The sequence below is a fragment of the Mus caroli genome, chromosome 6 (genome assembly GCF_900094665.2).
Source record: "Mus caroli chromosome 6, CAROLI_EIJ_v1.1, whole genome shotgun sequence".
NCBI classification, from domain to species: Eukaryota; Metazoa; Chordata; class Mammalia; order Rodentia; family Muridae; genus Mus; species Mus caroli.
Genome location: NC_034575.1, coordinates 140,996,539 through 141,019,045, shown reverse-complemented (window position 1 = coordinate 141,019,045; position 22,507 = coordinate 140,996,539). Strand labels below are relative to the sequence as shown.

General features: G+C 44.2%; 1 protein-coding gene across 3 annotated transcripts in view; it reads right to left on the bottom strand.

Moving 5' to 3' along the window:
- Positions 1-21,015, bottom strand: part of Etnk1 (ethanolamine kinase 1) — a 65,255-nt gene extending 44,240 nt beyond the window's left edge. The window contains exons 1-4 of one of the 3 annotated variants that reach the window (XM_021165073.2): positions 20,574-21,015; positions 8,263-8,522; positions 4,724-4,864; positions 2,873-3,015 (exon numbers count right to left, since the gene is read on the bottom strand). In XM_021165073.2, the coding sequence (XP_021020732.1) occupies positions 2,873-3,015; positions 4,724-4,864; positions 8,263-8,522; positions 20,574-20,729 (700 nt within the window). In that variant the 5' untranslated portion in view covers positions 20,730-21,015. The remainder of the gene's footprint in view (positions 1-2,872; positions 3,016-4,723; positions 4,865-8,262; positions 8,523-20,573) is intronic. The other 2 variants (XM_021165075.2, XM_021165074.2) reach the window with 2 other exon arrangements.
- Between the last annotated feature and the right edge of the window lie 1,492 nt (positions 21,016-22,507).

The window sequence follows — 22,507 nt, the reverse complement described above, 5'->3', positions numbered from 1 at the left end:
AAGCCAGTTCATCACATTGCTTTAAAATGTATGCAGTCACTGGAAGAGGATACTGCACAAATGTATTAAGTGAGCTTCAAACTTATACTTCTGAGAAAGAACAAAGACAGCTTGATGATATTCAGGCCCAGCCCACTCACTTCATCTACTTATATCTCACAAGATAAGCAGAAAATAGGGAGGTCAAGAGGATAACTTTAAGATAACAGATCAAATGTGTATGTAAATAAAATGCAAATTTTAATCCATTATTCTAAGTACAAGTTAACCTCCTTCAAAAAGCTCAGCTTTCACAGGCTACAGTAAAGGAAGGAAAAGCTCAGCTCTCACAGGCTACAGTAAGGAAAGTAAAGCTCAGCTCTCACAGGCTACAGTAANCTCAGCTCTCACAGGCTACAGTAAGGAAAGTAAAGCTCAGCTCTCACAGGCTACAGTAAAGGAAGGAAAAGCTCAGCTCTCACAGGCTACAGTAAAGGAAGGGCCAGCTGAAACAGGTGCAGCCCATTTGCCTTTGCTGCTGCGGTGCTTAAGAGCCTTGCCTTTAAAGGCTGAGCCAGCTCTCCAGCCCCCTTTTGTGATTTCCTCAGCCCCCACTTGAGATGGGGGTCTCAGTATGTAGCTCTAGATGTCCTGGAACTAAGTAGACTACATCTGCCCGCCTCTGCCTCCTATGTGCTGGGATACAAGATGTACCTACACACACCTGGCTCCCATATTGCCTTTTCTAAAATCACCTCTGCAGTGTCAAAGCAATGCTCCTAACCAAATGCATTAAGCTTATCAACTTGTTGGACTAAAATGTGGTTATCTTCTTCTTGTAACTACAGATTCAAATAGGTCACATGCTTTCATTGTCTCAAAGCTACTAGCTCCTCACCTGAAATCACACCAAAGAATGTCAGGCCAGGCGTTCTTGAATTTTAGGTTTTACCTGAACACTAACTACAGTGTCTTAGAACTTATGTATCACCTATTAACATAGAAATCCAAGATCTAATTAATTAGCCTTTCTAGTAAACACAAAACTACTGACTGATGAAGAGAAAACATAACGAGTCTTTCCTTACTAACACTCAAAATGCCCACAAAGACAAGGAGCAAGCAATACAACAAGAACTCTTACAGGAAGGAAAGGGACAGAGAGACATGGAGAGGGATTTTGACCTCTAACACCAAATTAAAACCTAATTCTTCTCTTTGATTTACATGTAAATCATCAAGAGCTGAGACTGACAAATGTTTAATGAAAAGTACCTATGACAAAGTAATCTGATTTTTTTGGTCCCTTATTTTTAGTTTTATAAACAAGTTTGTTCTATGAAATGAATATGCAAAAAAGTAAAATATAAATGATAATTAAACCTATATTCCAAAGGAAGTAACAAATTCCCTTTAACGTGCAGTTAAAGATAAAGCTGAGTGTCCACTTCAATGTAAGATGAAGTCCCTTCCATGAAACTCCATTACACAAATGTGTTACTCGGTCTTGCAATGAACTTAACACCAGCAGACCTGTTAGGCACAGCTAATGTGTCTGCCTCATATGGCATTGAGATCTGGTCACCACTCTCGTACTGTAACAACCATGTATAATCTGTGGACAGTAGCTCCTTAAAGAACACTGTCAAAGGCTTAATGCTCTAGGGTATACCTCAAGTTTAAAATGAAGTGATTCCACACAAAAATTAAAACAATTCAAAACACAGCCTTTAGTGCAGCGTTTTGTTTTTTTAAACAATCTCTCATCCACATTAAAATATCAAATATGAAAAATGAATGTCTTTGAAAATATAGCTTAAGGTCGCACCATCCTTGACAGTGCCTCTTTAGTTGGGTTTCAGGCTAAAATTAGCAATAATTATTAACAATTATTTTATTAGAACAGTCCCAACTCTGGATATAAAATCACTAATAGGAAATTTAATACATTTATGACTACAACAATAATAATTTGTTGGTTTTAGTATATACATAAGAACACTTTTTTTTTTTAATTTAAAATACAGTCTTCACAAAATAACTACTTCCGGAATGGGCCTTCTCTGAAAAGCAGCGGCTCCGGTTTCAAGCACTTCTCAATTATTAATTATTAACACAAATGGTACTTTCAAATTTCAATTTAAAATCTGCAGGTGTTTACTGTTTAGCAACCAAACCTCAAAGCCCTTTACCCAATGACCTAATAATGCAACCAGTGACTCTTACATATGAACACAACGCATCAAGATATGAGCAGTCACACAAAGTTACACCAAAGTATCAACTTCTATCTCAGAATAGTTTAAGTCTATTTACCAAAGCTATCTTATTACTACTTCATTTGCTATAAATATGAACAAAGGCAGTAGGCTACATTTGAGTCTCTCCCTAGAGTATCAGCACACACACAGGAATTAGAAAGCCTGGCGATACTGAATGCTGCTAAGCCCACAGCGCAGATCCAGCAGTGCAGTAGCAAATCTGTTCATTTCCCACACTCCCCATTACAGCAGACATGCTTTCAAAATCACAAGTAGCCAAACAGCTTTTAAAAATATATTTATATGTGTATATTTATGTATATGTATATACATATATATATACACACACATACATAATTATCATTATACACTTAAAAAGTCAAGAACCAACTACTTTTAACAATTTAGACACTTTATCCATATATGTATTCATGTGTGTGTGTGTCTATATATATATATATGTATATATGTATATGTATATCCCTAATAGCAATTACCATGATTTTTATAACCTCAAGCAAAAGTCTTTGTGTATGTTTCACTCCTTGTTTACTGATACAAAGACGAGGGACCATTAAAAAGAGCATATGAGCAATCAATCAAATTACTTACTGCTAAGGTCAAATACCTACCTTGTTTCTCGTTGTAGATTATATTCTTACACAACAGGTCTTTATGGCAAAGGACCGCAGGTGAGCCCAGGCTTGAGAGAACCTCTTTCATCCAAGTCATCTCCTCCTGCAGAAGCTGAGGGCTTGGGATCTCACTCAGGAACCTTTCCATTGTAAAAGAAGACTTGTTTATCTAATTGACTCTTCTTTCAAGTTTAAAGTTAAAATTCTACCTCAAAGGCTTTCTATTGAATAAGCCCATATTCCTGAATTCAACAATAAATCAAAGTGTTCCAAAACCTGAATAAAGAAAACCTTCATAATCAACTTAAACATAAGACAGTTGAACTGTAGAGCAGAAACTAAAAGCTGATACCTCAAAACTGAGAGGGACAGAATAAGCAGTCAGCAGCTGTGGTGCATCGCTCTCAACACCTGATGCTAACTGCCACTCTATACAGTCGAGGGGACTGAGACACAAAGAACTCACTAACTGGCTAGAGTATATTATTTAAAGTTACAGACTGAAATTAGTTATTTTAAGCAAGGAAAGGTGAAATGAGTTGTCTTCAGAAAACCCTAGAGCACCGTCTAAGGTGGAGATGACACACTCAAAGATGGAGATGACACACTCTAAGATGGAGATGACTCACTCAAAGATGGAGATGACTCACTCAAATTACCCACTTCATCTCAACAACAAAGCTATGGCTTGCCTCAGGAGAAAGTTTCTTTTAAAAAAAAAAAAATTACTAGCATAGATTTTAAGCACGAGGGTTAATAGAAGGGTGCCTGGGAAAAAGGAGGAACCCAAAAGTATAGATGTAGGTTATCTATTTGCATAAATTTTAATAGAAAATAAAATGGCACAGAATGGGCGACCTCCTCCAGCTTGCCACATGCCCTCCAGGCACGGACTGCTAGTCACTCCTTCCCAAAGAGCTGCCTGGCCTCTTGGTTCTTCATCCAAAGTCTATCAAGGTACCCTTTACCCTCCACACAAATTATCTACATGGGGAGACCACCAACAAACTCAGCTAATAACCTACAGTAGTCTGGTCCCTTTACACAGATGACACAATGGGCCTGAGCACTTGCCAAGGGGACATGACAGGGAAATGAACTGGTAACCGGGCCAGGCTGGACCCACAGTCTGCTGCTTCCCAGACCACTTACAATATTCTTTCTGTGTGTGTGCACGAGCTTAAAAAGATTCTGGGTGTGTGTGCATACGTGTGGGTAAGCACACTGTCAACACTTCTAAATCATGCTTGCTTCTGTTGTTCTGGAAACAAAATTCCTACACAAAGTAAAAGCCTTAACACACTTTACATAGAAACCTAATAAAATGTTCCATGTTTATACTACTAATAATATTCAAGATTTAGATTCTAAGACTGATCTATAAAAAAATCCCATATAATAAAACATGAACCAACACATGCAGTCTGAACTTGGTAGCCAATGTGAAAGAAGGTAAATTTTCACCCTAGTAATCTACCATTTAAATAAACACAGTAAATTAAGATGGCCTAAATTCTTACATGGGACATCCATACCCACACCTCTACCCCTCTAGACCTTTACCATAATTGGTACCGCTGTGCCCTCTCCTGGTATTCTTTATAATTTCGTCTAAATGGATACTTCGTGTCTGTAGCAACTCCACCCCCCTTTATTGTGCTAGGGACTTTTCTTCAGGGTCAGAGTGGATGAGGAGAAAGGAGACTGTTTCTGTAGTGTCATCTGAGAGCCACAGTCAATAGCTTTGTTCACTTTAATACAGAGAGGAATGCAGACCAGATTTTATACAAGCACTATCTTTCAGTACATATTAAGGGCAAAGCCATGCAAATAACCTAAGTAATTTACCTTTTATTAATGTTTTCATCAGCAAATCCGGTGGGAATGAGAGAGAAGTATTTTCCCATCTTTAGCCATAGGTTAGACTTGGGGATCCAGCCATTGTGCGCATGAATAGCATGGATTTTAGCAAGTTGACGAGCTATTAGCCTGTTGAAAACAAAATTTTAAATTAAGGATAAATACGTAGTCTATTTAAAAAAGATTCTCACTGTGTCACTGTTAGCCAGGTTCCTCAACTGTCTTCCCTGCCTTTCTGCGGTGTTTCCTTCTAAGCTCCATTTTGACAGTAACTCTGCCAGGTCAAGTTAGCTGCTTCCTGCAAACCTTTCCAGATTCCTCCACCTCACACAGCGGCTGCACCTCACAGCTGCTTGCTATGGCCACAACATCCTTGACTCCTGATGCGACTACTCAAGAATTTCTGACCACTCAGCATCCCATCCTGGCCACAGTTTATCACTACTGTAACTATGATCCCAGAAGAAAAAAGCTATCCCCTCCCCAGTTGTAGCATTGCTACAAACAATTTACCATCCCCCAAAAGCTGATTGAATGGGCTTGCCTGGGGTCTAGCTAACGAGTGAGAAGATGTAAAAGCTTCCCTGGTGACCCTAACACACAAAAACACTTGAGAACAACTCAAACTAAGACACAGAGAATCAAGTTCATAAAGTTGTGATTAAATAAACACTTTTAAGTTTCTACAATTACTCTTGCCTGATTTTCTTGAGATCAAATACTCTAGGCTAGCCTTGGACTGAGTAGCAGAGGATGACCCTGAACTTCTGATCACCTTGTGTCACCTAATTTAAGTTAGGTTTGTCAGTCGGGAAGCATTCTGAGCACTGGACAGGTCCAAGAGCACTTGCCGTCCTAACCAAGAGAGGGGGCTCAGTGCCCAGTGTCTGCGGGACCGTGCTATTTTTGAGCCCCCAAGCCTCAAATTCCTAGTCTCCAGTAACACTCCTCCTCAGCCTTCTGCGTGGCTGGGATCAAAAGGCATGTATGTCCCTACATCTAGTTTGGTGTAAATCTGAATGTTTTGTAAACTGGGGAGAGGGGTCGTATGTACGGGTCACGTGCCTGCCATGAATGTGTAGGCCAGAAGGTAACAACAGGAATATCTCCTTTGATGACTTTTGTTTGTTTTTGAGATCCCCAAGAAGCCAACTGTCTCACCTTCCGCCCCCCAGGAGTGGGGTGACAGGTGTGCGCAGCATCCTGGATTTGAGTGGTTCTGGGAATGCAAACTCTGGTGCTCAGCTGTGCAACAGCACTGTACCCACCGAGTCTCCTCCCAGCTACTTTACAGGGAACAAAAAAAAAAAACAAAAAAAACCTCACATAGCCAAGGTTAGCCTCCTGCCTTCCACTTCCCAAGTAGAACTAACTCCACATACATACCACACTCAGCTAAAAACTTAGAAGAGCATGCTTCCAAAAGCATATCAGAGGCAGCCACTTATCTATGACAATTGGCCAAAATAGCATTAATAGCTTCTTAGTATCCAAGTTGTTACAACTGCAGTCTGGCTAACATGTAAGAAGACATAAGAAAAATATTACAGAAGTTTACACACATTACTTAACACTTTTCTAAACTTCCTACACATACAAGTTGAGCATCCTTAGAAAAAGGACACAGATAGTAAATTCCAGTGCTGACTATGTGACACCTTGAAAACCCTGTATACAACTGCACTCAGGCCCTGCTCTAGGTACATAGCCCAACATACATGGATTCTGTGTTGAAACTTGGCCTCAAACCAAAGACAGCAGCACATTATGAATGTGCAAATACTCCACAGCCAAAATTACCTAGAGCAGCATTTCCAGCCTGAAGCATTTTAGATGACAGAAATTCAGCCTGTGTTTCTGCACTGGTAAACTTAATATTATTCCTATTTTTTAAATGAGGAAACCGAGGCAGCAAATTCCCATACCTCAGTAAAGGTGAGTGGCCTGGCTCTATGCCCAATGTCCACAACTCAAAAAGGTGGCAAGGCGGCTTTAATAGTATACTCTGAATGAAAGCCACAAGACGTCTAATTTACCATTTCACCATGCCCCCCCCCGACCCCCCGGTTCCACAACATCCTGCTAGTATCAGCAAAGTAGAAACCATAAACTCCCTATGTCCAGTTCCAACTGTTATGTTTGGAAAGTAAAACTCTCCTGACTGCAAACTCCTGACTGACACGCCACCCACTTCAGTGTGAGGAACTGAAGACAACTCAACAGTCCTGGTGCAGAATAAAGGAAGGCCGCGTGGGATCTGCATGGGGAACAAGGAGTGATTGCAGCAGAAGCTGTGTGCACTGCAGGTACCGCACTTAAGAATACCCTGATCTACTCAGCCAGGTCCACGCCAGCCAGGACTGCGTTATGAGACCCTGTCTCAAAAACAAAGACAGACCAGGGTAGCACACACCTGCATCCCAGCACTCAAAGATAAAGGCAGGAGGATCGCAAGTTCCAGGTCACCCTCAGTTACAGTAAGTTTGAGGTCAGCCTAGCTCCATGAGATCCTTCCTCATTAGAAAAACAAACTTTGTATATAGTGTTTAACAGAATTTCAGCACAGGCAAATGATATGACATGTTTCATTTCTCATTAGTTTTCACTCAAAAAATGTTAAGGTACAACCCAGGACTCCTCTCAGGAAGGTTCCATGGTAAAGCTCTTCCACAGACATTATCTCCCATGCCCACTCTCGTTCTCTCGAGTGAACCATGTCTGCTAATGTCACCACACCAACCACTAAAACAAGTCCACTTAGCAGTCTTTATATTCTAAAATGTTTCAACTTCTAACTTAGGAGATGTTGGTATACATGGATCAAACACTAAAAAGTCTGCTGGTGTTCAAACACTTTCCTTCTTGCGAGGGACACAGGGTCTCATGTAGTCCAGGCTGGCACCCAACTAGGTAGCTAAGGATGGCCTTGAACAGATCCCTGCTGGGATTGCAAACTATTTTTGGTTTGTTTTGTTTTGTTGTTTTTTTGAGACGGGGTTTCTCTGTGTAGCCCTGGCTGTCCTGGAACTCACTTTGTAGCTGAGGCTGATCTCAGAAATCCGCCTGCCTCTGCCTCCCGAGTGCTAGGATTAAAGGTGTGCGCCACCACGCCCGGCTGATGGCAAACTATTATACTCAGCTGTTAAAAAGTGTCTAAGAAGCCAGCTAAATGTTACAGCAGGTAAACTGCTTGCTATGCAATTCTGATGGCCTGAATTTGGTTCCAGAAACCCACAGGGAAGAAGAAAACTCACGCAAGCAAGTTTTCCACTAACCACAAACAATGTGCTGTGGTAAAAAACACTCAAACTCATACACCTGTCTCGTCTCTCTCTCTATCTCTATCTCTCTCCTGTCTCTCTCGATACATCCTCCCTTCCCTCCCACCTCTAGCTGCCCCCTCTCCTTCTCCCTCCTCTCCTTTCTCCCCTCCATACATGAAAATTAAATGTGTAATTTTTTAATTTATTAATATTTCTTTAGTGTGCATAGCATTCTTTTTCAAAAGAAAAACTTTATAAATTTACCTGAAAATGGCTGGGTTGCAGACATGCTGCGGGTCCAAAGCTTCGCCCTGGATAAACTCATAGCACAGTCCGTTATTAAAGGTGCAGTAGAGCTGAGGTGCACAGCCGTGAGCCTGCAGCACGCGGAAACTTTTCACTTCCTCATCTCGGTCNACTAACAGTTCAGTCTTGTTGCCGTAAATCCTCACCAGAACTACATCTTCCATGGTGTCACCCACATAGCAGGCGATGAGCTTGTTTGTGATCCCATCTGTGAACAGCTGCCAGAGGAAAAGAAAAGAAAGAGAAATGCTACTAGACTTTCTAAGGCCGGGATTAAAGATAACGTGAGTAAAATGGTAACTGGAAACACCACAAGTTTGGGTATAGCTTAGTGTACATGGTTAGTATACCCCAGACTTGGGGCTCAGTCTCCAAAGCGGAAACATACCTACTTTTGACTGTCAATGGCCCTTTTGGAGAACCCTCAGAAATAGTGCACTTCCTCAGCAGACAAATCTTGTTTGACCCCCAGCACCACTGGGGAAGGCACCTGAGGAGTGAGTGAGTCCACTTAGGGAAGACAGACTAGCCCGATATGAATGCATGGCAATAAGACCAAGGAGGGCAAAGAACACACAGGGCTCAGAAGCTTTTTAAAGGATTAGCTCTATTCACTGACATAGCACAGAGGGTAAAAGCACCCAGCAGCACACCTGACACTGGGCTTCAAGTGGGGGGAGGGGAGGGAGCAGAGAAAGGAGAGTGTTCACTGACCTCTGCTGACGGTCACAGCATGTCCATGGCCACAAATACACACAAAAGAATTGGAACAGAGAAGTCTGAGAAAGGCCAGATGTCATGACTCACACTGTAACAACAGCACTCAAAAGGAGCCTGAGTTCAAGGTTAGCCTGCACTACATAGTGAGCTCAAGACAGAGTAACTGTCTCAAGCTCTACCTACCACCTACCCGACAACACCCTGCAGAAGAAAAGTTTGAAAGGGCAACAATCTATGTAATAGATTAAATGCAGAAGAATACAACAATCCACTTAAAACCCTGACTATGAGGGAAACTAGTGCTTGCTAGGTCCACAGGAAGCTGGTGCTGCCACCTGCAAGGGGAGCACATCCATGCACGACATTACTAAGACTGGTCAGACAATCCCAGGCCAAGGTTTACCATCTAAATCTGTAGATGCCAATATCTTTAACTATATATGTAGCACAACCAGGAAGAACAAATACCCTAATCATGGCTGAGAATGGGCATACCACTCACGCCGTCATTTTCAAAAAGTAGAGAAAAATGATTACATGTAGGCAATCAACAACACTCACACATTATACACCATATCCACCTGGACACACCTCCTCCTCTCCAAAGCTCAAGAGCTTACCAACTGACTGGCTTGATTACACAGGTCTCACTCAGTAATGCCCCAAGCTTAACATTCAAGAGCACATTCTCAAACAGTTGGAAAGCCACATGACAACACAGTATACACACACACCTCAGGTCCTGTGACTGGCAGAGAACGTGAACTGTTATTTTTACTACAACGTTTAACTTCTTTAGAAATGACCAAATCAATTAGAAATTAATCCACTGCACATCTAAACTGTCTATGAGGGTAGACATCGGGTCACAGCCGTGGGGTAGTTGCCTTTAATCCCATCACTCAGTTTGAGGCCAGCCTAGACTACAAACCCTATCTTGGAAAAGAAAGGAAAGGGGCGGGGACAGAGGAGTGTCAGAATGAGCTGCACTAACAGGCTGTCCATCAAGTGCACGTGTCCTCCATCGTCAGTCCGCCGTAACCTGGGATTAGGATCAGCACAAGCACACTGAGCAATCAGGCACTGAGTGGACAATACTTAAGTCAGAGAACACACGGAGCGACTGGAGCTTCCACAGGGGCTGTCAGCCCTCACGCTGAGCGGGACCTTCTAGCGCCTGTCACCTCCCAACAGAAGACAGAGGTTGTTGTATCTGTCCCCCTAGAAGTTGGAAGGGGACATATAACATACATGCTTAGACAAAACAAAGAAGCAAGCAAGGACTGATTCTGAAATGGTGTGATTACCACATACAATAAAAGTTCAGCACAGGCTGAGAGATCTCTGTAACTATGTCAGATCCACGGCCAACTCTATGGGAAAGGGCAAGAAGACTCCACAAGAGATTGCCTTTGTCAATACACAGTGAGGGATACGTAAGTGAAATTAAGATATGTAAGTTTCGTTCATTAGGAAAGGACAAGTAACTACAAGTGAGGCATTGAGTTAGTGGTATACGATATGTCTAATATGCAGATAGTGCCTAGATTCAACACTACACAGACATACAGAGAGAGAGAGAGAGAGAGAGAGAGAGAGAGAGAGCTCAACACGGCAGCTGTGGGTGCCTGTAAAGCTAAAGCAGGAGGAATCCCAAGCTCAAGAGCAGCTCAGGCTCTATATATGGTGAATAGAAAGGAAAGAAAGGCAGAAACAGAGAGTCAAAATGCAGATGCTAAGAAAAAGGAAGAACTGAGGAAGAGCGGGCAGTCGAGCAGGCGACAACAGTGACGCACACGGGTCTCACTGCTTCCAACAGAAAAAGCAGCATCTCCCAGGCCGCTCCTAAAGCTCAACAAGATGTCATGAAGGGAAAACACGACAAGGTCTCCTATGAACACAAATATAGGATGGGTGTGACGGCCCGAGACGGTCACTCAGTCAGAGCTAAAGCAAGAGGACGCAAGAATGAGCTGGACACTGACCTGTGCTGACTCTGTCTCATACAAAACACAAAAGTAAAACTTAACTTTTGTGAAAACACAAAAGTTAAAATCTTAAATTATGAATAATCAATACAGAAACATAACAAAATATGTTATCTCAGCTAAATTTTATTTTCTCCAGAAATGAAAAGCTGATTTAATGTTTAAGTTTTCAAATTCAATACATATACCCCAATAACAAAACATGAATACACTGACTATACTAAGACTGCCTGTTAAGAAGGGTCTAATGTAGCCCAGGCTAGCTTGCATGATGAAGCTCAAGATGACCCTGAACTTAATCCTGCCGCCTCCACTTCCTCAGCACTGAGATACAGACATGACATCATGCCCAGCTCAGTCTGGCTTTCTTGTTAGCTCTTTCATAAGTGTTCTGCCTACATGTATGTCTGTGCACCATGTATGTGCCTAGTACCTGCAGAAGACACCAGATGTCCTGGAACTGTACTTGCAGATGGTTGTGAGCTGCCATGTGGGTGCCAGGAATGGAACCCAGGTCCTCTGGAAGAGCAGTCAGAGCTCTTAACCACTGAACCATATCTCCAGCCACACCTTACTTAGGAGCGGCCTGGGAGATTTTAAAGAAGGAAAATACATATATACACAAACATATGCACTTGTATTTAATTTATACACAGAGAACGAGCCATCTGCATCTGTGGGTTACATATCTGTGGCCTCAAACAACCCTGGATCAAAAATATCCGAGGAAAAGAAAGCTTGCCTGCACAGCATAGACTACTGGGCATCATTCCCTACTGTACTAACTGTGGGTTACCTAGGTTACCTAAATTGTAGGAGAGGATGTAGAACCATGGGTTACCTAGGTTACCTAAATTGTAGGAGAGGATGTCCACAGGCTAGTTACATGCAAGCCCTTTAACGTACAAGGAGCCTGAAACATCCCCACAGACATCCGAGAGGATCCAACGAAGGACTGAAGCTTTGCTCCCGCCTGACAGATTTTTCACTATCTCAATAGACTGTGGTTCTGGACTCAACCTAGGAAGTTATCCATTTTTAAGACGAGAAAACCATGCCACTGGTAAAGATGTCGTATTTATCTGAAGGCACAGAGTAACAGAATCCACTCAACACCTCATGGATGCTATGTCTCAAATTTTTAGGTCAGCAACACAAGCCCAAGTCGTTCATTTCCTGTCGAAAATGACAAGACAGAAAGTGCTGACTCCCAGCGCACTGAGGTTGTGTGTCTGAATACTGCCGACTGCTAGCCTGCAGTCAAGGTGAGCAGAGTCCGGCAGTGGCCGGGCCGACTGCAGCAGAGTTGGGTAACTCTATCTACAACACTGTGCAAGACGGGGAGAGAGCACCTGACTCCTTGGCAGTGAGGCACACTACCACAAAAGAAAGATGGTGGCCGAGCAAGAACAAAGAATGGAGGCAGACTGAGCCAAACAAGACCTGGGGCTGCTGATCTCAGACCTATCACAGAAGACAAAGCGTGCACTTGGGTGACAGCTCCCTGCTAACCAAGACGACTACTAAGGGCAGGCAGGAAGTCGGCAAACCAGGGACCAGGCAAGCAAGGAGAGAGGAGCTGCCTCTTTTCTAAGTCATTAGGAGAGTGGAAGTGACAAGAGTCTGAGGCCAGCCTAAGCTACATAATGGGTTATAGGCTAGCTTGGACTACAAACTAAGACTACAAGGTAAGATAATATTTGTGTGTGTGTACATACACACGTATGTATGTATGTATGTATGTACATGTGTATTATGTATGTACACAGTAACTTATTTTGTGGGTTATTTTGAGGGCAAAGTTAGGACATTTTCATACAAGCCAGTTATGGCTGGGATACTAGAGAACCCAGAACTCACTATGAAGAGTCCTTGACAGCTGTGACAAACACTATGCTGCAAGCTCATTCCAAGGACTAGCAGCTGGGTGGTAAAATGAATAGAACTGGCTTCTATGCACCCTAATGCAGCACCCTAAGCGAGGTGGCTGAGCTGTGCACGCAGCTATAAGGACCAAAGCTCAGTTGTTTTTTAACTATCACCATGAGAAGCGTCTGCTCATGGGGAGAGTACACACTAGTTGTCTTATTATTCTACATAACACAGGTGATCTCATCTAACTAGCCAAAGGGTCACAAAACAAAAATAAGCATTCCTGAAGAAATTCTGCTTCGAGACTGCACTATGAAGCCACAGCTGAGTTCCATGGTACCATCTCTGGATTTACAGACCTAGCAGCCATTGTATAAACAACATCCTTCTCCAGAGAAGGCTGATACAGTTTACTATCTCTCTATTCCAGTAAGCACTTACCCTATGGAAATACGGAGAAAACTCATCCAAATCACACAAACATACAGACAAGCAGTCTGCTAGAACAGCTTTAACTATCAGAACAGGGAAACAGCTTCAACGGGGTTACAGGAGAAGTCAGTCAGTGCCAGGACAAACTATGATCAAACACTGGAAACCCAGGTACGTGGGAGACAGAGGCAAGTGGAGCTTACGCTCAAGGGCAGCCTGGGCTACATACGACCAGTCATAAAACATAAAATTACATAGCTGCAGTTTTTTTGAGACAGGTTCCCCTTACATAGGCCTGGCTATCCTGGAACTCACTATAGACCATGCTGTCCTCAAAAATAAGACCAATCCACAACAATTCATTTTGTGAAAGGGAGGAAGGAGAGAGATGCTACTACTGTGGCCACCACTAGAGGGAGGGCAAGGTTAAGACCAGAAAGTAAATAAAGCTAAGTTGCTGGAATTATTCTTGCCCACAACTACAACTAGTTCATGAATTTCTCTCCCACTTTTTTTTGAGAAGGAATCTTGCTGTGTTGCCTAGGCAGGCCTTGGCCTCCTGAACTCTAGCAACCTCTCAACTTCCTGAGAGCTAACCCGACAGGAAAGTACCACCATGTGCTAAGCTTACTGTTAAAGACATGTAGAATCTAAAGTTTCCAGATGTATTTCTTTTTTGGGCATGTGTGGCACACATGTGAGTATCCACAAGTATGCAGGCACACACAGAGAGACCCAAGATCAATAGGCCTCCTCAGCCACTCCTTTTCCTTACCAAACATCTCTCAGCTGACCCCAGCTGGCTGGCTTGCCCCAGGAATGCATCTCTAAGCTTCTGAGTGCTGGCATTACAACCAGGCCTACAAATACACTCAACATGTCTATAGTACTGGGAAGTCAACACTCCAGCCTTCACACACAGCAGCAAGCTTTATCTGAGTTGTATCTGCTGAGCCATCTCCCCAGCCCTCATGTATGTGTGTATATCTGTCTGTCTCTCTCTCTCTCTCTCTCTGGTTTTTTTTGTTTGTTTTTGGTTTGGGTTTTTGTTTTTTCAAGACGGTTTCTCTGTGTAGCCCTGGCTGTCCTGTACCTTACTCTGTAGACCAGGCTGGCCTCAAACTCAGAAATCTGCTTGCCTCTATTGTGTCTATTGTCCATCCAGAAGGCTGAGGGCTGACATGGTTAACTGCCTGGTGACCTTGGCTCTATCTAAATGGCCAGAGACCAAACCAGATTCTCCCCAGACCATTACAGTAACCCTGTTTTTCTCAGTTAGTCTAGATACTGTCTTTATGGAAGGTGTCACATGGAGTCAATCTATAGAATCCATCTTTAGGAGGTATCACCTGCACTTTAGAGTCTTGACATGATCCTGTCTGATCTTTGCTTAGCTTACTATATGATTTATTGTGCACACAGGATTGACTTGATTATCACCAGGAAATTCCCCCCCTCCCAAGGTCCGACTCCAGGGTTTGACAACTCTTAGACACAATCCATCCACAGCCATGCATGGTAAGGGGCCCAGGCCCTAGTGTCGTGTGAAGCTTCTAATGATACGTGAGATCTGAGGAGCACCTACACCAGGATGCAGACAGATAATGCCAGCTTCTCAAAGAGCTGGGAAGGGAAAACTTATCAACATGTAAATAGTTTTCTATTCAGCTAACATTCTCAAGAGATGGGCAGAGGAACTTCCTACTCTGATAAACACTTCACTCGTGCACTCAGAAACATGCATGGACTAGGGACAGGGTGACCTGGGGCACGCCCCACTCTGGTATTTTACTTTTTTTTTTTTTTTTTTTGGTTTTTCGAGACAGGGTTTCTCTGTATAGCCCTGGCTGTCCTGGAACTCACTTTGTAGACCAGGCTGGCCTCGAACTCAGAAATCCGCCTGCCTCTGCCTCCCGAGTGCTGGGATTAAAGGCGTGCGCCACCACGCCCGGCTGGTATTTTATTTTTTTGTGTTGTTTTTTTCCACATAGGGTATCTCTGTGTAGCTCTTGCTGCCCTGGAACCTGGAACTTACTCTGTAGACCTTGAAATCAGAGATCTGCCACCCAAGTGCTGGGATTAAAAAAGGTGTGTGTCTCTACTCTGAGTCTGAGTTCAGAGTTCAAGGCCAGCCTGAGTCCAAGACAGGGCTACCCAGAGAAACCTGTCTTTAAAAAACACACACACAAAAAAATGATTTCAAAGCCATCCTCTTCCCACTTCAACAGTGATAGCCCAAAGGAGAGAAAACGGTTTGCTTACGTCAAATCACAAAAGTGTTGGTATCTGAAAAGTCACTACAATTTAAGTCTCTACTTTAGACCACAGTTAAACCAGTACATCACAGTAAAATACACGGATAGTTTTTAAAAAGTCTGAAAGCAATCAAACACTGCTGTTTTTGGCAGGTGTAAAACATCACATAATCTCTCCCATCCTTGTGAACTTTTCTTCTAAGACATCTAAGACAGGAACAGGAAAGAGACAAGTAGGCTTAAGTGACAGCAGAGAAACAAAGTTGAAGAACAGCGTCTAAGTGGAGCCCGCAAGGAAGTCGTCTTTATCTGGTAGAATTATGAACTTAGCTAATGCTTAAAAAGCAGGGAGATTTCAAAACCATCCAGAAATGTGGACGAGGAAAGCTGGGGATGGGGCTTGGGTGTAAGAGCACTGCCAGTAGAGCTCACCAGCACTGGGGAAATGCACTCATCTGTCTTACAGGAGTAGTACACTTCTAAAGTGTTTTTGTTCCATCTCTGCATGTGAAAAAAATCTGAGCAGTCATTCAAAACCGTTCCATATTCTGATTTGTCTAGGGCGGGACTTTCAAGAGCAGATGTTTCTGATTCAGGCCCTATACAGCCTGTGCTCAGCAGCGAAACTGTCATGAGCTAGCATTTATTTCACCCTCACAAGCCTCAGAGGGGTAAGGAACTGTTTATTGGATCCATTTTATAGCTATAGAGAATGAAGCTTAGAAAGGCTAAGAAACTGACCAGAGCTGGACAGTGGTGACACTTAATCCTAGCATATGGAAGGCAGAGGCAAGTGGATCTCTTGAGTTCAAGGCCAGCCTGGTCTACCGAGCTCATTATAGGGCAGCCTAGGCTATACAAAGTAACCCTGTCTCAGAAAGAAAAGGAAAGGGAAGGGAAGGAAAGGAAGGGAAGGGAAAAGAAAGGAGGACAAATTTGACCACGAGGCACATTCTGTAGCTCACACATGTCATACCAACATTTGGAAGGCTAGGGTGGAAGGACTGCCTGTAAGTTCCAACCTAGCCTAGGCTACAGTGAGTGAGACTGTCTCAAAAAGAAAAAGAATGAAACTTGAGCAGTAAGACAAAGCTAATGAAGACCCAACCCCCATGCTCAAGTCGGCTACTGAAAATACTGAACAGACAACAGACATAAGCTACCAATGTCCAAGCAAGCTTCCTGGGATCCTCTGGAGCAGACTCAGGAGAGTGGGGTTGGGGTTTAATGGGAAGACCGGTGCACAAACTTACATTCTTCTGTGTGAGGGTACATGCATGTGCAGGCATAATGCAACTGTGTGTGTGGAAGCCCATGGTTAAACTCCAGCATATGGATGTATTAAAGCAGACCCCTCACTGAACCCTGGGCTGGAAGAGTCCACCTGCTCAAGGCGTTCCTGGTTTCTGCCTCTGAAGTTAACTTTACATCATCTGTAACAAAAATACGGTCTTCCCAGCCTAGCAAGCTTTGCCATTATATCATTATCTATTGTAGACCCCAAGCTAAGGAAGAATTTACAGAGTGGCATGTCAGTTAATTAAAGTCTTGCTCAAACGCTGATGCACGGGGCAGTCCTAAAGCGACCCACTGAAATATTCAAGAAACTGAGTTAGCTTTTTCAAAGGGAAAAGGATTTTGTCTAGGCACTGTACTTATAAACTTGAAATCCCCCTGCCATAGAGACTGAGGCAGGGATGTCTAAAAAAAAGGCAACAGGAAGGGAAAACAATTCAGTGTCTTTGGTCCTGACAACTATCCCTGAACTGTAGATGCCTCAGAAACACCCCACTCAGAAGGAGGAAGTGCTGCATAGCAAAGGTGTCTGTCAGTCTCTAAAGCTGCAGCACCCACGGAAGGAAATGCAAGTGTGTTCAGGCGCTCAAAGTGCTCTTTTTTCTGAGCCATGGCAGTTCAGAATTAGCCTTGCACAGGCGTGGCCTTCATGCCTCAATCCTCTCAATCCTCTCTCTCTCTCTCTCTCTCTCTCTCTCTCTCTCTCTCTCTCTCTCACACACACACACACACACACACACACACACACACACACACACAGAGCCTTTCTAGGTCAAAGGGCAGTATTCCTAAGGTAGTCCTCTTAGATCTGCCACTCACACTCACACTCACACTCACACACTCATACACACATACTCAGCTTTACCAAATGCAATACCCATTTACAGTTCTTGCCTGTCTCCCTCAAAGGAAAATATGGGGTGGAAGGGATTTTAAAAACAAGGCAGCATGAAACAGAAAGCATTTAGCGAGTCTTGTCTTAGAACTACCGTACCTACTCAGAAATCTAACCTCTGAAACCCCGCCCTATAGTGTTTTTACTTGAAAGGCCAGCTCTATCCAAATTGAGGCCCAACTTCCCAAGCTGGTAGTTCTAAGAAGAGACTATCTTTTAGGGAACCATCAAATCTCTTTGTTTTGGGCCTATTTCTATTTTTCTCACATCCCACATGTTGATATTATAGGAGTAACTACCAGGAAAGATAAGGATGGTCACAAAATCTTCTAAAATATGTTATATAAGAATACATTTTTAATATATTTTTCCTGCTGGCCTGGAACTCCTTATGTAAAGTCAAGAATAACCCTTGAACTCCTGATCATCCTGCCTCTACTACATACAGCCAAGAAAAGAGTTAGTCTGGGGGAGGGAAAAAAAACAGTGAGTGTTTGGAGTAGAAAGCTTGCTTAGCATGCTCTATGCTCAAGCTTGCATTTCCAGAGCCTCATACAAAGGGGGAGGGGGAAGAGAATACCTTAAAAAACAGGCTATTCTTGATACCAGCTGACATGAAGTTACATTTCTCTTTTCGCTATAGGATACATGATTCCCTTTCAGAAAGGAAGTAGTAGTATTATCTTTTACAGTTCAAGAAATAAAATTTTAAAAGGAACTAACTATAACCATTAAGGAACACTAAACAAGCAGGCCACAGTGACAAAAGTCTTAAAGCCCAAGGCTCAAGAGGCCAGCCTGGTCTACAGAGCCAGCTCCAAACCAGATGGAGCTACAGTGAGACCTTGTCTCAAAAGAATACAAATAATGACAAAATTGGAATTACTAAACAAGGCCCCAAGGCATCACTGGTTTGCAGTGTCCTAGCATGTGTAAGTCCCTCTAGGAGCTGGGGCAGAATAAAGAACCCTAGCCTTGACTTACTGATGGCTCTGCTTCTGATCCAAGAGTTCTGCTTGCACAAGGAGGGGATGAATTTCTAATTATTGATTCTAGAAGTGAGTAATATCTCTGTTAAATATACATATTATAAGTTCAGATTATGAACCCAAGGGTTACAGTTCATCGTCACAGCATAGGACAGGAATGGTGGCAAAAACCTGCAACCCCACCACAACAGGGTGCCAGTTGAGTGAGGGATCTAGCCACCTTGCCTCGAAAAAGAAAAAAAAAAAAATATATATATATATATAAATTTATATATATATATAAATCTAAAAATATATATATCATGATTTACCCTCATCTCCTATACAACAATCAAAATAGCTTTAAGTCCTTCTTTACATATACCCTGGCTTTCCTTCACTAAATTTCACAGGAGGTAAGAGAGAGAGAGCACCTACCTAGTATTTCCTAGGCAACAATGACTTCAACCCAGTCCAGCAGACAGCACTTCACTCAACAGCTATTACCACTTTCTACACACAAATAAATGAAAGGAAATTCCAAGCTTCAAACTTGAAAAGTCACTGCTAAAAAACAATATGAGTTACCGGCACTGCAGTTTACCAGGAAGCAGAACTGCCTTTAATTAGTAAGATATTTTCCAGAAATAGATTTTATTAAATTTTAAAACCCTCTCAAACAAGCAAGTGAATACACTATAGTAACAGTCTAACATGAGGACTACATACAGAGGTAGAGCACTGGTCTAGGATCCAGAGCTGCCTTTCCCAGCACTGCAAAAAATACACAAACAGACATGCTTCCATTTGAAAAGCACTTCCTTAAAGGAAATTCAATAATCTTCCAAGTTATACATAAAAATCATTTTGAATCGACTGTTTCCTATATACTTGGCCAACAGGCAAGCCTTTAAATGTCAAAGTCTTTTGTCTAACAAGTTTCTTCCCCAAAACATATGGGTCTCTTTCAGCTGCTCAGAACACTTCTAACAAGAATCGAAACTAAAACTCATAAAAGCCCCCAAGTGTCAGGAACTGCTCTGGGGCCTAGACACTACTCATGTTTTAATTATACTAAAAAAATTAGCAAAAAACTTAAATCAATAAATCCTGTATAAATCCCACAATGTATTGGAGTCATCAAAATAACAGACGTCTTGGATAATACAAATTACTGCTCAAATCTAAAACAAGCCCAAACCGTTAAAAATTTACTAATTTGGCTTGTTTGTTTGCAAGGAAAAAGGAAATTCATCTAAGTAATTCCTAAAGCTGTGCACCGAAAAAACTATAACCAATTACACCAGATAAATTGTGGGTATGGCGGATCATAACTTGCAAGTGCCTTTTTTTTTTTTTAATCCTAGCTTTTCGGGAGTAAGGGTATTCTTCTGAGAATTTTTGTCTTTAAAACCACTGACTCTCGAAAAAATTGCCAGGCCACTGCTCACTCCAACCCTGAGCATTAATTCTTCTAAGACTTTACAAATTTAGAAACCTTCCAATTCAAGCCTTCCTATAACGCACGGCATAGCGTTCCCTAGCATCCTGGCGTGGGCAGCAGCAGGTCCCCGGTCATTCGGCTTTGGAAAGGAGTTGTTCTCCCGCGGCTCAGCGATGGGGATGTGGGAAGATCCCGGGCTGGATGAGGCAGGGATGGGAGGGAAGCGCAGGGGAGGGAGGGCAGCGGAGAGGACCGCGGGAGGCGGACGGGCTGCGGGGTCTGCGAGGAGAGGCATGACGAGGGCCGCGGCAGCCATCCCCGGGAGCCTCTCCGGGGGCCGGGCAGGCGTCGCTGACGCGGCGGCTTCGGGAAGGAAACCCGGTGCCCGGCCGGCCTCACCTGCAGGGTCACCTCCCGCGGGTCCCAGTGNGGCCGCAGGTGCCGCAGCAGGCTCAGGGCGCCGTCGCGGCAGCGCTGCTCCTCCTGGTCCTGCACCGTCACGTCGAGCTTCGGCACCTCGGGCGAGCCGGGCGGGACGTGGATGTAATTGGCCATGGCCCAGGCGACGGCGGACACGACCACGACGACCACGGCGACGGCGACCACGAGCGCGGCGGGCGCCGGCAGGCTGCTGGACCCTTCCGTCCCGGGGCGCCCTCGGCGGAGGGCTGCGGCCGCTCGGACGCACGGGCGGGCGGCGGGGGCGACCGGGCGGCCGGACGGGGTGCGCAGTGCAGAGACGCGGAGGCACGGCCGCTCTCGGGAAGATGCCTCAGTGCGCTAGACCGCGGGCGGCCGCGAAGCATGCCGGGACTGGCCTGACGCTAGCGTCACGCCGGGGGCGGAGCCTCGGCTGCGTCAGGCGGCTGGCGGGGTGGCGAACCCCGCGGCACAATGGGCGGGCCTCGGGGCTCTTGGGGATCGGGGTCTCGGGGAGCGCGCAGCGCCAGGCACTCCGCTACTGTGGGGTTGGCTGGGCTCCTGCACCCGAAGGAGTCCGAGCGCTGCCGAGCCCTGCCGGAGCGCTTACGAGCCTTGCCGAACACTGCCGAGCCCTGCCGGAGCACTGTCGAGCTTTGCCGAGCCCTGCCGGGGCTCTAACGAGCCTTGCCGGAGCGCTGCCGGAGCCCTACCGAATTCTGCCGAGTTCTGCCCGAGCACTGTCGAGCTTGGCCGAGCCCTTTCGAACTCTACCGATGAGCTGTGGTGTGCTACCCAGCCCTGTCAGGAGTCAGGGAAGCGTCACCTTTCTAGATCACTAGGGTCGTGGGCTCTGCTTACTTAGGGCTGACGTTCTTACGGGCCGCAGAAGGCACGTCCTGAAATAACCCTAAATTTAAGCTGTGAGTTTGGCCTCAACCGGCCAAGCTGGATTAATTTGCTCGCCTTGTTCCTGAAGCTGTGTGCACAGAACTACATGCTTGCTTGGTTCAGCAACCCGATTCCCTTTGGCGGTACATAGGAATCACAGTATTTGGGGCAAACTTTACGTAAAGTGAGAGTAAACCGGTGACAGTGGTGTGATGACATATACCTGTCCTAGTTCTCAGGTGCCTAAGGCAGGATTGCCACGAGTTCCAAACCAGCCGGGCTACATTGTGAGTTCCAGGTTTGCCTTACTTAGTCATCAGCCGACCGATAATAGACGACTGCAACACTCATTTTAAGGGTCAGATAGTTGACGTTGCTGAGAATTATTCAAAGCCGGTTATATAAGGTAGAGACTAGGAGGGAATTGGAAGGAAAGAAAAATAGATCTGTCATGCTAAATCACAGCGTGTCCTGGGACTCGCATGGCTACATGAAACCTCCGTATCAAAAAGGCTCTGCTCTCTGCTTGTTAGAGAAATACTGGCAAGCGGATCATCTACAAGTTTTTGGTCCGCCCTTGTGCTTTCCTTTTTATGACGGAGACAATGGAAGTGACTTTCACCTTGACTTCTGGCCTCCCTGGGGCTCAGTACAAGTGAATAATTTGTGAATGGTCAAATTAGCACACATTTGTGTTCTCCTTGTTCAGAATGAGCCTACATACCTTTGTAAGTCACAAATAAGTCTGAGATAATGATAAACTTCCTACACTAAAAAGTGGGAAATCCACTCCTTCAGTTTTGCAACATTGTACGTTTATTGAACATTTTCCAGACTTGGGTATGTGTTTTTAAAAACCACTATGTAGCCCGACAGTGGTGGCGCATGCCTTTAATCCTAGCACTTTGGAGGCAGAGGCGGGCAGATTTCTGAGTTCGAGGCCAGCTTGGTCTACAGAGTGAGTTCCAGGACAGCCAGGGCTACACAGAGAAACCCTGTATTGAAAAACTCAAAAAAAAAAA